The 14,201-nt window shown below is 32.4% G+C and overlaps 3 protein-coding genes across 4 annotated transcripts; 1 reads left to right on the top strand and 2 right to left on the bottom strand.

The window, feature by feature from the left end:
- Window positions 1–180: 180 nt before the first annotated feature.
- Window positions 181–6,498, bottom strand: LOC124495719 (uncharacterized). The gene is given in 7 exon segments (XM_075733581.1): window positions 181–930; window positions 932–1,698; window positions 1,766–1,845; window positions 1,903–1,990; window positions 2,055–2,746; window positions 2,812–5,049; window positions 5,148–6,498. Coding segments are annotated over 6 exon segments (4,368 nt in total). The 5' UTR covers window positions 4,992–5,049; window positions 5,148–6,498; the 3' UTR covers window positions 181–369.
- Window positions 6,499–7,019: 521 nt separating this feature from the next.
- Window positions 7,020–10,316, top strand: YME1L (ATP-dependent zinc metalloprotease YME1L). 2 transcript variants are annotated; one of them, XM_047059151.2, is made up of 6 exons: window positions 7,020–7,416; window positions 7,484–8,167; window positions 8,229–8,370; window positions 8,495–9,642; window positions 9,707–9,814; window positions 9,914–10,316. In XM_047059151.2, the coding sequence occupies exons 1-6, from the start codon at window positions 7,369–7,371 to the stop codon at window positions 10,037–10,039; spliced, it is 2,256 nt and encodes a 751-aa protein (XP_046915107.2). In that variant the 5' UTR covers window positions 7,020–7,368; the 3' UTR covers window positions 10,040–10,316. The 2 variants fall into 2 exon arrangements, with proteins under 2 accessions (XP_046915107.2, XP_046915108.2); XM_047059152.2 differs by having other exon boundaries at window positions 7,026–7,416; window positions 8,229–8,358.
- qless (decaprenyl diphosphate synthase subunit 1 qless) lies at window positions 9,813–13,889 on the bottom strand. The gene is made up of 5 exons (XM_047059154.2): window positions 13,548–13,889; window positions 12,257–13,462; window positions 11,153–11,731; window positions 10,665–11,072; window positions 9,813–10,586 (listed from the first exon to the last, which is right to left on the bottom strand). Exons 2-5 carry the CDS (start codon window positions 12,401–12,403, stop codon window positions 10,446–10,448), a joined length of 1,275 nt encoding a protein of 424 aa, XP_046915110.2. The 5' UTR covers window positions 12,404–13,462; window positions 13,548–13,889; the 3' UTR covers window positions 9,813–10,445.
- Window positions 13,890–14,201: the final 312 nt, after the last annotated feature.

Below are 14,201 nucleotides of genomic sequence, written 5' to 3'. Positions count from 1 at the left end.
GTACATTTATATATTTTGATGTTTGAAAAAAAGCAAAGTAATTAATGATAAAAAGCGTTACATTTTATCTTTGCAAAATTCGCCTTGGCAATGATGATGATGATGATGATAATGATGACAATGGTCAATCTGAAGGAAAATAATGGAAAAAGAACGATGACGATAATGAGAATTATTCCGTTAAATCTGAATAATATTATATAATTATGATGATGATTTCATTGATTATTATCTACATGATGATGTATTTTATGAATATATATGAAACAACAATCGTTATTTAGGGAGAGACAGAGACCGAGAAAAAAGTAGCTAAACAAAATTTGTTTTTTTTTTTAAAAATATATAAAGAGAAATGACAAGCAAATATTAGCTAAGTTTTGGAGATGGTTTCCATTCTGGATCATCTTCATTGGCCACAATGTCACTGCTATGATGATGATGATGATGATGACTATTAGTACCAGTACCAGTATTAGTAACACCACCACCAACAATCGAACTATTTCGACCACTACGTTTATTTGAGTTTGAAATTTTAGTGGGCGTACGGGTGGTAATCAATTCGTCATTATCCTCTTCATCATCGACATCATTGTCATCGTCATCATCGTCGTCATCATCATTATTTAATTCTTCCTCATCAATTTCTTCATCTGCATCATCATCATCATCTTCAATAGTTGGTGGCGATATTTTATCATCATCAGCATCCATTGAATCATCATAATCGACATCAATTTTTGCTGACGAACGTGATGAACGTTGATGCTGTTCTTCCATCTCCTTTTGTTGTTTATTGGTTTCTTCGACCATATTTTCATATAGCCAATCTGCAAGGGGAAATTTTCTAGGTTCATATGGGGAAACGGTTTCCTGTTGTTCACCCCACCAATCGAATGGTGAAACTTCATCTCGACTTGTATTTTTTCGACAATGAAGTCTGACGTTTACGTGCCGATGATGATGAATCACTATAATCATTATTATTCAATGCCGATGATTTTGATTTATATTTACTGTTGTTATGTGTCGTAGTGGCTGTTGTATTGTTGTTAAACGAATCCTGGCTTGTCTGATCCAATGAATCAGATTTACTACTCGATTCAAATCGTACACGTTGTGGACCTTTATTTCGGATACTTTGATTCTTTTGATTTTTACCATAATAATTGAGTATTCGTTGACGTTCAGTTTGTTCACATTTCAAATGTCGAATTTGGAACGCTGCATCAGAAACATCTTCGTCGATCGGATTTTTTGCTTGGCCATTGTTAACGTTTTTGTTTTCATTTTCTTGAACGTTCAATTTTTCAAGCTTTACATTCTCCGGTGGTGGTATGGCATATTCTTCAATCAAACGCCATTTAGGTGTGACAATCTCTTTGTATTGTAACCGCTCAACTCGAGTGGTCGCAGCAATACTATATGGTATGACAATATTATTTATATCGAATGCATGTTGTTCACTACGTCGTCGACGATTCATTTGTGTCATTGATGATGAATACGATGTATTCGTTGGTGTGGACACTGAACCGACACTAGCATCCGATGGTGATGGCGAAGGAACAGGTGAATCGGCACGTGAACTACAACCACTAGATAAACGATCACGTTGATGGGATCGTTTAACTGAATCCGTACTTAATCGTCGCTTCTTGCTTTTATTAATCTTTGTTTGTTGTTTCTTGGATTCTATAATCAAAAAAAAAAAAAATAATTTAATACTTTGCTATATTGATTTAAAAATTCATTTTCATACTTGATAACGATGTATTCGATGGTATTTTTTTACCTGATTTCTCCAATCGTTGTTCATTGCTTACAGTAGATGTCTTTTTTCTATTATGAATGAAATGTTAAAATTAAATTCAAAATAAAATAAAATTATCCATTTACTTTTTGCTTCGAGTTGTCGATGCCGTTTTGTTTATGTCGAATATTTCACGTTTTAGATAATTTGCAAAATGTAGTCCAAGAGGTACATCTAAGAGATAATAATAATTAATAACAAATCCATTAATTGTAGAAAAATAAAATCAAATAATTACCATTGGGTATACATAGGTTTGGATGACAGGATGGATCAAGTAAAGATACTCTTTCATGATATGGCATCAAATCTGTGTCGATACTATGCATATAGCTATATCGGCCATTACAAATGACACAAGAAGCCACATGAGATGGATAAATATTACATGAACATTGAACTGATGAATATTTAACCGCCTTTTTTGTCGATGCTAATGACAAATTTGGTTCGGCAAATATCAATTTCCTCCGTTTCATGCTGATGAATGGCATCGTTCTCATACACTGTTCAGGTTCCGGTTCTGAATTGGTTTGTTGTAGATCTTTTGTCATATCTTCATGTTTTTGACTATCTAAACCGATTTGATTCATTGATGATGACGATGATGAATTGCTCCCCGATACAGATGATAATAAACCCTGTTGATGATGATGATGATGAGAATGTGAATTCTGAGGTCCAGGTTGTTGCTGATGGCTTGTATGATGATTGATAATTGTGATCGATGGCGATGGTGATGGCAATTGCCTTTGAACCACTTCATTGTCACCGAAATTGATTGTACCTTTCGTAGTTCGAATATGACGAAACAGATCTGTCTGTTGTCTTAATTTGGTTTCCAGATCCAATATATGTGCTTGTAGCCATGACCATTGTGATGCTATTTGGCTACGTTCATTGCACCATTTCCAGCTCAAACGATTACGCCTGTCAATAATAAAAAGAATGATGATGATCCATGATTCATAATCACCAAATTGAATTCAACTTACAGTGAAGTTCGATGTTTAGCAATAGCAGCAGATTGTTGTTGATGAATTGTCGGCCACGTATGTGACGAAAGAGGCGATGGTAAAATCGTCGTTGTTGAATAAGTAGAATTTGCCATTATAGATTTACTATCAATGACAATATCATCAAATGATTCCGATTCATCACAGCTCTCACCTCCCGAACTACTTTCTGTCGCATCGGAATCATATTTTGATTCAAGATGTCGTACATTGTAACGCCAAGAATCGATTGTCGTTAATAGTTTATCTCGATTCTGACTAATTAATCGTGGAGATCTTGTCTGTGGACTCAAGTTAGATGACGATGAAGATTCTTTAGGCTGGAAATGCATTTGTTGTTGCTGCTGCTGCTGTTGAACATCAATATTCGATACTTGATTGGAAAGGATGAGGTCAGATTGCAATCGGTTAGCTTGTCTATTAATGGTCGTTTGTTGAAAAGACGATGAATCGGAAAAATTTTGATTACTACCAGCTTGCTTTAGGTCTGATTTGGAAGGTTGTATAGGTAAATGATCTGATTTTATTTTCAGTTCATTTTGCGATGGATGCGACAGCATAAATGGCGATTGATGTTGTTGTTGATGATGATGATGATTATGATGAGAATCTAAAGATAAAACACCCGACATTGTCGTTGGTCCAGCTATGCCATAATCAAGATTCATGAAATTAGTGAAATCCAATTCAAATCGTTGGCAATGGACCGCGTTTAATCGTTGATTTTCAGCAATAAATTGTTTCATTTGTTTGGATAAATTTTTATGCGTATATTGTAATTGCAATCGTCGGATTCTATGTTTCATATCAGCAGTGATTTTTTGCATATTTTGCTGTCTGCTCAAGAGATCATTACAAATCGATTTTTGTTTTTCAAATTGTTGTTGCTCAAGTGCTTTTATTTCCTCTTCTTTCTTTTGTACAATTATCGGCAACATTACATGATTGCTTGAAGAATTAATGTCAAAATCGTCCAATAATGACTGTGGTGATGATGGTGGAGCTGAATTAGCCAATGTAGTTCCCAAAAGTTCGATTGTATGATCACCATCAACATCACATTTGTTGGATGACTTATGATGATGATCATCATTATCGATAGACATTATGTCACCATCAAGAACAGCACTAGGAAAACATGATATCGATTGTTGTTGTGTTGGCTGATTTGAAGATAATGCTGATGACGATGATGATGTACATTGAATTTTCGAATCACAAGAATTTTGAACTAGACTATTTTCATTATTAGTATTGTTGTTGCATTTAATCATTGTTAAACAATTGTTTGTTGTGGTCATGGATTCCATACTTGTAGCAGGAATTTGGTCTGTCCTTAAGGCGTTACTATCGATTGTTTTATGATTTGTTGCTGTTGTTGTTGTTGTTGTTGATGATGTTAACGAAATTGTCGTAGTAATCTGAGGTAGAGTATGACTTTCATTGTTGTCACTGTTGGTTAGATTGGACAATTTCGGACAATTTTTATCATTTGATAACTGATCAACGGATAAAGTATTCATCGTACTGGTCCAATCTTGTTGACTGGATGTTGTCGAATCTACTTCATCACTACCATCACCATTCTCTAGAATCTTAAAATCTGATGATCCATCACGACGTGCATGTGGAAATAGAAGAAAATTTGAATTTTCCGGGCTACTTAGGATTCCCATTGCTGTTGTCGACAAAGATGTTGATGATGATGATGATATAACCGGCAAACCGGTAGTCGTTGTAGACGTATTGGTTGCTGTTGTTGTTGATGTTGTCGTTGTTGGATCAAAGTCAAGATTTAGTCGATGATCGTGACCGTTCGAAAGCCCGTTATTCATATTAGTGCCTAGATTGCTCAATGTTTGGATCGAAGAAGAATCCGATGCTGATGCTTCCTTATTGATCTTGTTGGTCACTGTCAAATCGTTTTTGAAGATTTGAATATTTTCGACCAATGTTACACAGCTATTTGATTGATCTAATTTTGTTAATGATTGATTTGTGGGCGATATTTTCGTTTGTGAATGATGAAGAAATGATGTGGTTGACGTGTTCGTTGTAGTCGTTGTATTATCTTTTATTTTATCCACAGTGTTTATATTCAATAATTCATGATTTTGAATAGGAAAATTGAATGATATAATTGCGCTCGAACACGTCATTGCAACAATGTTGATATTTTGATGTTTCAATATTCATCAATCAATATATGTAAATTTACTGTATTTCATCATTTTTTATTAAGTCAAAACAAATAAAAAAAAAGAATTTATCAATGAATCGAAAAGAAAATCTTAATCATCAACAAGACAACTCACCAAATGGATAAAGAATATGACATGACAATATATTGGTCATCATCATCATTAAATGATGGATTATTGGAATTTAGTAATCATGCATTTTTTTTGCATGTATTCCAAATAAATTGACAACACCATCATCATCATCACCATCATAAATGATGATGACGATGACTAGAGTAAAGGGTTATTCCGATTATTAGATGATGATGAATATGATGAAATCAATTCTATAAAATGATGAAATTACAGGCAATAGTGTGTTCGAATGATCAGTATTGAAAAATGAATTATTTAAACGGCAAATAACATTTCTGTCAATGATTCTAATCATTGAATATACGAAATACGAAATCGTGTTTGGAACGGGCTGTTTTTCATAATCATACCCACCCACACACACACACGCGGATACTGGTTTTAATATAATACACGAATGAAGGGGGTGGTTTTATACGATCACAATATAAACAAACGCAACAATTCGTTGTCAAAATTCGTTGAATCAAAAAAAAAAAGAAAAAAGAATCAAGATATTATCGACAGGAATTATGAAGAGGAAACCACACTTTTATGAAAAAAATGATGATGATGATGAAATAATACACCAACGAACCATTCAATTAATTCAACAGCAAATAAACGATGATAATATTCACCATTAATTTTTCTTTTACACACACTGACGGTAGTCGTGATAATAAATTTATTATTACAACAAACAAAAATGTGATACAATAAACGATAAACGGGTATAAGGAATCAAAAAAAAAAACTTAAACCGAAACGTATAGGCCAAAATTTAAGCGGCGTTGTTGGTGTTGGTTATTTTTTTTTGTGTGTGTGTGTGGTTGGTGGTGTCTTGTTCTTCCAAAAAAAAAAAAAGTTTTTCTTTTCTTTTCTTTTCTTTGTCGTCACATCACACATACACACATAGTATTAGGAGAAAAAGTAAGTTTTTTTTTTTGGTGAGCGAAACTTAAAAAAGAAGCATTAGAATCCTCGATTATCGTTTGATGATGGTTTCATATATGAAACACCGATGATGATGATGATCGCCCATAATGTTGAACGAATAGAAAAGAGACGAGATGAGAAGAAAAAAAAAATTTTTTTTTTTGATGAAATGGAGGTGGGGGATGAACTGTTACAGACAAAAATGAATGAATAATATGGACGCGCTAGCGATAGGGAACGAGAAGAAACAAAAAAAAATCTCAATGCACAATAAACACTGTATGTAAGCAAACAAGAGAAAAAAAAAACGCCATTAACTCAAATGAAAAACGCTGCCATGATAATAGAGTTTCGACTCCACATACAAACACACACACACACACACCGAATCACCGAAAATATACACAGTGAAAAATAGGATATATAGGATTTTAATTCATTCGATTTGTCAATAGGTGGCCAAAGTAGTAGTGGTAGTCGTAATAGTAGTAGTAGTAGTAATGGTATAAGTATATCGATATTTGATAGAGGGCGTGTTCTTTCATTTTTGTATAATTGTCGTTAATTGTTTGTTGTTAGCAACAGCAACAACAGTGGTAGTAGTAGTAGTAATGGTAGTAGTCAATTGTGTGTGTGTCTACCACCATATTCACCCAAATGGAGAATTTTTTTTTCGATAGTAATGACATCTATTATTATTCATAGATAATAAAGCCGGTATTGATTTTTTTGGAACAAAAAAATTTCAATTTAATTTTGTTTTCAAAAGAAAATTTTAAATTTTTTTTTCATAAAAATTCATACCTTTGTTATACAGGTAATTTTAATATCGGAAAAAAATTTCATTTATTTATGGATTTTAAATCGTAAAAAAATTTGATAATTTGAATTATTAGTTGAATATGTGGCTATTTACACCCAAATAGTGATAGAATTATTCAGCGAAAGAGAAATGAAAAAAAAAAAAATTCTGACCTCATGTGTTTTTGGATTTAGTAATTCATTTCATTCAATTCATATGTATGATAATTATTAGTTGAATTAATCATTTTCTTTGTTTATTGTTTGGAATTTGGGAGCAAAATTATTTTTCCCTATTTATCCATTTACAATGTCTAACATCTTATAAAGAGAGTTTGTTTGCGACAAACTTTTTTTATTATTATTGTCGGTTTTTGTAATCTCACACATTTCATCATCACTCATCATCATCATAATCATCGGATTAAGATACAACACTCGATTATTCTACAATATAAATGATCAAATAGATTAAAATATGAGTTTTAATGTTGCATTTCCATCATTAACGAATCTAAATTCACAAGTAAGATTTATGAAAATTTTTTCCTTTCAGCAAACAATTTTTTTCATTCAATTTGAAATATTTACAGGTTTTACCGTCGATTACACACATTTCATCTTTATTGAAATGTAAAATACAATCATCACCACCATTAGGTGCGCAAAAACAGAAAAATATTGCTATAACCACAAATAGCAATAAATTATCTACAAGCTGTGAATCAATTTTGGTAACCAATGATAAACCGACGTCAACAACAACAACAAGAGCTTCTGATGTCATTGCGAAAATCATCGATGAAAAACAAATTGATTTTGTGATTGAAAAATTTTTCCAACCATCAATCAATGCAAAAAGTAATCGAGTTAAAATTGATTTCATAGCCAATTTGCTTTCATCATCTTCATCGAACGATTCTCATAATGGATTGGAACATTTATTGTTACAACCATATAGGATAGTTTACAATTCAAAAAAAGATACACTACGCATAAATAATCATCGATTCAAATTGTTCGCTAGCCAGACTGTGGATATTCTCAATAATGTTGATTGTAAACAACAACAAAGACGATATTTCAATACAAAAACGCATTCACATCGTTATACAGGAATTGGCAGCTCACTCAATCGAAGATATTTGGACAATAGAAATTCTTTTAATCTAAAACTTGGCTCAATATTCAAAAAAGATGTACCACTTGAAACGGAAAAGTTAAAAACATTATTTAATGATGAAAAATTAACCGAAGAAGAACGACAACGTATCAAGGTTGGTTCGATATGAAAATCGCTTACTATTTAGACATTGATGATGATAATCATAATCATAGATTGCATTTGCTGAAGGATATTCGGCTGCCGATCCAAAACATTCACAATCACGAAAACTTCGTGTTTTCAATGTATTCAGAGATTTATTGGGCATAATCCTCATATTGGCTATACTTGTATCATTTATGGGTGAGACATTCGGTATTCATTTATGTTTGGTTGCCGCATGCTATTATTTTTTCCTCTTTTTGTTTTGTTTTGTTTTACTTACCGTTTGGTTTTTTTCTCAATGTCTAACATTTCGACTTTCTCATTCAAATAATAGGTGGTACGTTTCGTCGAGTATTGTTTGGTGATACCAATGAAGTTTTACAAGAAGAAATCGATGTTACATTCAATGATGTTAAAGGTGTCGATGAAGCTAAGCAAGAATTACAAGAAATTGTTGAATTTCTCAAGAATCCTGAAAAATTCTCATCTCTTGGTGGTAAATTGCCAAAAGGTGTTTTGTTAGTTGGACCACCAGGTACTGGCAAAACATTGCTTGCACGTGCAGTAGCTGGTGAAGCTGGTGTTCCATTTTTTCATGCTGCAGGTCCAGAATTCGATGAGATACTTGTCGGTCAAGGTGCCAAACGTGTACGAGATTTGTTTGCAACAGCCAAACAAAAAGCACCGTGTGTCATTTTTATTGATGAAATAGATTCTGTTGGCGCCAAACGTACAAATTCAGTGTTGCATCCATACGCTAACCAGACCATAAATCAGTTGTTGACCGAAATGGATGGATTTCGACAAAACGAAGGTGTCATTGTATTAGGCGCTACAAATCGTCGTGATGATCTTGATAAAGCACTTATTCGACCTGGTCGCTTCGACGTCGAGATTCAAGTTTCTTTGCCAGATTTTGAAGGACGAAAAGAAATAATCCAATTGTATTTGGGAAAAATCAAATATTCTTCGGATGTCGATTTAGACGTACTGGCTCGTGGAACTGTTGGCTTTACCGGTGCTGATTTGGAAAATTTAATCAATCAAGCTGCATTGCGAGCAGTTATCGATGGTTTGAATGATGTGCCCATGGAATATATTGAAAATTCTCGCGATAAAGTTCTGATGGGTCCAGAAAAGAAGCATCGAATTCCAGACGAAGAAGCAAATAAAATAACCGCTTATCATGAAGCCGGTCATGCTCTTGTTTCTTATTATACTAAAGATTCACATCCATTACATAAAGTGACCATTATACCTCGAGGTCCATCGCTTGGTCATACAGCATATATTCCAGAGAAAGAATCCTATCATGTAACACGAAATCAAATGTTGGCCACAATGGATACATTAATGGGTGGTCGTGTGGCTGAAGAACTGATTTTTGGTCCAGATCGTATCACTACAGGTGCATCTAGTGATTTGAAAAAGGCAACCAAAATGGCAACCAGTATGGTCAAAGATTTAGGAATGTCCGAAAAGGTAAGGCAATCAATTTTTATAACTTTTGAATTCAGATTCCTATTTTCCTATTGCTGCCATATAGGTTGGATTACGTACTTTTGATGATGACCATAATTCATTGGTGGTTGTCAATGAATTATCTAATTTAACATCTGAACTGATTGACAATGAAATCAAACGAATTCTACAGGTAAGTTTAAATTTTTTTTATAGTTTAATAAAAATTATACATTCGATTTAATAATGATAATAATAATAATAATATAAATCTACCAAAAAAAAAATACAGGAATCATATGATCGAGCCAAGAACATATTGAAATCTCATAGTCAACAACATGCAAAATTAGCCGAAGCCCTGTTAAAACATGAAACATTGAATGCAGAGGAAATTAAACAATTATTGGCCAATTAAAAGTCTCATCTCTAATAATAATAATATTATTATAATAGCAAGGAAAAGGAGCAATAGAAGAAAAAAAAAACAAATCACAATTTTGATTGATTTCCTTTATGTATGTTGTTTCACAAGTAATAAATTGTGTAAATTGTATAATTTTGTGATATAAAAAAAAAAATGAAGGGAAGATGAAAAATTTTATGGGCTCCAATAATTGATTGATGATGAGGATATTTATAATAATAAAAAAATGAAATGAAATGAAATAAAATTTTTAACAAATTGATCACAATTTTTACGTTCTCGTTTGATTGATTGTTAGTTTTTTTGTTTTGTTTTGTTTTTTTTTTTTTTGGTCTTGTGAATTAAAAATTTTTTTTTCTATAGTTGTGTGGTGATTTTAGTTTACATATTTGTATAATTATTTTTTTCGATTAAGTACCATATCGCATAACGTAAGCAATGCCTGTTTTTCTGGTGTATCACGTAAATTGGATATTTGACGTGCAGCTTCATCGGCATGTTGTTGTGCTAACATTCGTGTATGATTTAGACCATCGCTCTAATTATTTAAATAAGTGATGATATATAATTAATTAATATTGAAAAGAAAGACACAATGAAATAAAATCGGTATTACCTTCATTACAGCATCATATGTTTTTTCAACATCACCTGGTTCAGAAAATCGACGTATAATCATTTCATTTAGTTCAGGAAATTTTTCACATGCAAATAAAACCGGTGCCGTAGCCAGACCAAGTTTCAAATCATTTGCTGCCGGTTTACCTAATTCATCTTTGCTTGATACAAAATCTAATAGATCATCGACCAATTGGAATGCAATACCAAGATTCTTGCCATATTCGAATGCTGCTTCCTGCAATCCATGATCGGTTGTAGCCAGATAGGTCACTGCTCTACAGGTGTATGCAATAAGACTGGCAGTCTTTTTGAATGTTTTCTGTATATAATGTGAAAAACGTTCTTTTTCATCCTTTTTTGATCCCATTTGCATGAATTCACCTAAAACTAGGTCAATGATTGCCTATGTTTGGATATGGACGAATCATTTTCCATTGTCAAAATAGAATCAAAAAAAAAAAAAAATTAAAAATAAAAACTTACCTCGGACAATATTGATACAAGCACTGGGCTATTCAAACGAGCCAACATTTGTGAACCTTTGGATATGACAAAATCGCCGGCAAAAATTGATTTTTTCTGACCCCAAAGTACATTGACCGATGGTTTACCACGGCGGGTATCAGCCGAATCGATAACATCATCATGTATTAAGCTAGCTGTATGTATCATTTCGATAATGAGAGCAACTCGTTTTTGTGAATTGAGCAGATCCGAATTACTAGTCATATGAAAATTCATTGCACGTGCAATCAATATAACTATCAATGGTCGTATTGCTTTGCCTTGGCCATCAAAATAATAAGTAGATATTTGTTCTAATTCTGGCATTTCACTCTTTAATTCATTTTTAATTTCCGTATATAGGTTATCAAGATCATTTTGAACCAATTTGAATGGGTCTACTTTTCTATTGGCCAAAGGTTGCTGTTGTTGTTGTTGTTGTTGAGTAGTATCTAGCTGTTGCTGTTGTGATGATAATGGCATACAATTGGTGAATAAGGTTCGATGTACATTTTGATGATGATGATAATGATAATGATGATGATGACATAATAAATTCTGAACCAATTAAAAAAGAATAAAAATGAATTGAATGTAATGAATAAATTTTGGTCATCATATTAATCAAGATTGATCGGGCGACCGACCGACCGACATAGTTTTTCTTCCATCCTTTCTTACACAACTCTATCGATTCGGTTGATGCCTCGGGTCATTGCAATTTAGGTAATCATCAACGATCAAACATAATGGTCATATACAGTTGGATAATGGAAAAAGCGGTTCGACTACTTTTTTTCTCATAACTATTATCATAATACCAAGATGGTGATATGGCGATTTCGGGCAACAATGTTTCACGCACACACACACACACACAAAAAGAAAACATAACTATGTCAGAAAACTTGTTCGACAAATGCAGGTAAAAGTTATATAACTTAATGTCCAAATGTTGATTTCATTTGATTTGTCAATGATTAGTATGGATTGGTACAAAAGCAAATTCAGAATTCTAATTTTACTCCATTTAAAAAAAAAATATTTAAAAAGTCTCAAAGAATCGAATGGTATGAGACTTACCGAATGATTGATGGTTAATCGTAGTTTAGTGGTGGTGATTGTTGAAAATGGACGATTCAAATGGCCAATTATTCGAGAACATCGAATGGTTTTTAATAATATTGGCCACATATATTGATGAATACGATGATGGTAATGAAATGCCATTCTACAATGATGATGATGATTATGGAGCGAATTTTTTCTTGATATTCTCCAAACGCAAAAAAAATTATCAATAAAATAGATGACCAGGTTTAATGATTTACTTCATCGTCATCAACAATCAATGGAACAGAGAGTTTACCCGGCTAAAATTATTCACACAAACAAACAGACCAAACATATGAAATGGATTTGGATGAAAACGCAATGAAAACAAAACTTTAATTTAAACGCAAGATGGCGTTTGTCGATGAATTTTTTATTTTCGAATGTGAATTCTTGTGATTCTTTTGTGAAACTTGGATACTAGAAGACAATTTTGTCAATGTTTTTTTTTCTTTTGATTGTGATTGAAATTAGTGATCCGAAGATTTTGAGTTGAAAAAACCTACTGGACTGGTGAATAAAAAAAAATAACATTTTTCTCTTTATATCATCTCTTTTGGACAGGATATTTTTTTTTTGTTGTTTGTTCAATCATTTCGAGTTTATACGACCACGACGACGACGACCACCACCACCATTACATTTATATTCATATTCATTATCTCTTAAATATTTCTTTTTTGAAAAAAATCGACTATTCCAGGTAATGTAAGAAAAAAAAAACATGTACAGCTAAAGACTAACGAGAGTGCCCACCTAAACAATTTCCAGATAGCCGAAAGTGACCAGTTTTCTCTTTTTTTTTTGTTACTTGGATAGTAACCATCATCATCATCTTCATTATCCGAATAATGTAATTGTACATCAATGAGAAATGAGGTGGCCATCATTTATCGATAATGATATAGGGTTAAAAATAATTTTCACTTCAATCAATCATCATCATTAAGGGCAAAGAACAACATCAACAACAACAACAACAACAACGAGAACCTCAATCGAAAAAAATGGCATTTTCGATCGAAAAAAAATCTTTATTCATTAAAAAAAAAAATAAATGATGATGAAAACAAATCAATTTCATTCATCTTGTATATGTATTATGCAGTCTGTTGTAGAACATCATTTAATTATTGGGATTCAGTTTAACGAATGATGAGCTTTTATCATTGGTGACTATGGGTGGATAATGAAAAAAAACAAACAAACAAACAAATTTCCGTGAGATTTCGAACAAACAAACACTACTTATTGTACTTACCGAATCACAATGACAAATTTCACCACCATATGATGGATGTTTCCAGCAAATATAATGGCAATATTTTTTCAAATCATCCATACTATCGAATTTTATTATACTGGTTTCAGAATTTATTATGGATTTAGATTCTGATTGTATTGGAACTTGATGGCTTGTATGAACATTGATTAACAATACCAATATGATAATAATGTTGACCAAACACAGTAATTTATGACACTGTGTGGTGAATAATGAATAACGATAATGTTTAAACATTTGTTATTTGGTAATAAGAATTGTCACTTTTAACTAACTAATAATTCTTTTGCTCAATGACAGCACAAATAGAACTTAAGATGGTATATATTGTATTTATACATCATAATTTTACCTGTTTTTAAAGCAAACACTTAATGAACACTTGAAAATGACAGATGAAAACAAAAAAAACCTTGATTTTGACATCGATATCATCAATCAATCAAGATCTATCGAAAATGTTGATAAAATCTGGAAAAAAATTATCTATAAGAAATGGGATTATTCCATTTTGCATGATTCTACACAATACACACACACATTGAGTGAATCAATTGGTGCCAAATGAAACAAAAAAAAAACAATGATTGAGGAATATACAGATATCCTGTATTCATTATGGTAAAATTT

This window comes from Dermatophagoides farinae, chromosome 8 (genome assembly GCF_024713945.1).
Source record: "Dermatophagoides farinae isolate YC_2012a chromosome 8, ASM2471394v1, whole genome shotgun sequence".
Taxonomy (NCBI): domain Eukaryota; kingdom Metazoa; phylum Arthropoda; class Arachnida; order Sarcoptiformes; family Pyroglyphidae; genus Dermatophagoides; species Dermatophagoides farinae.
The sequence above is the reverse complement of the archived record's forward strand: the minus strand, read 5'-3'. Positions and strand labels throughout refer to the sequence as shown.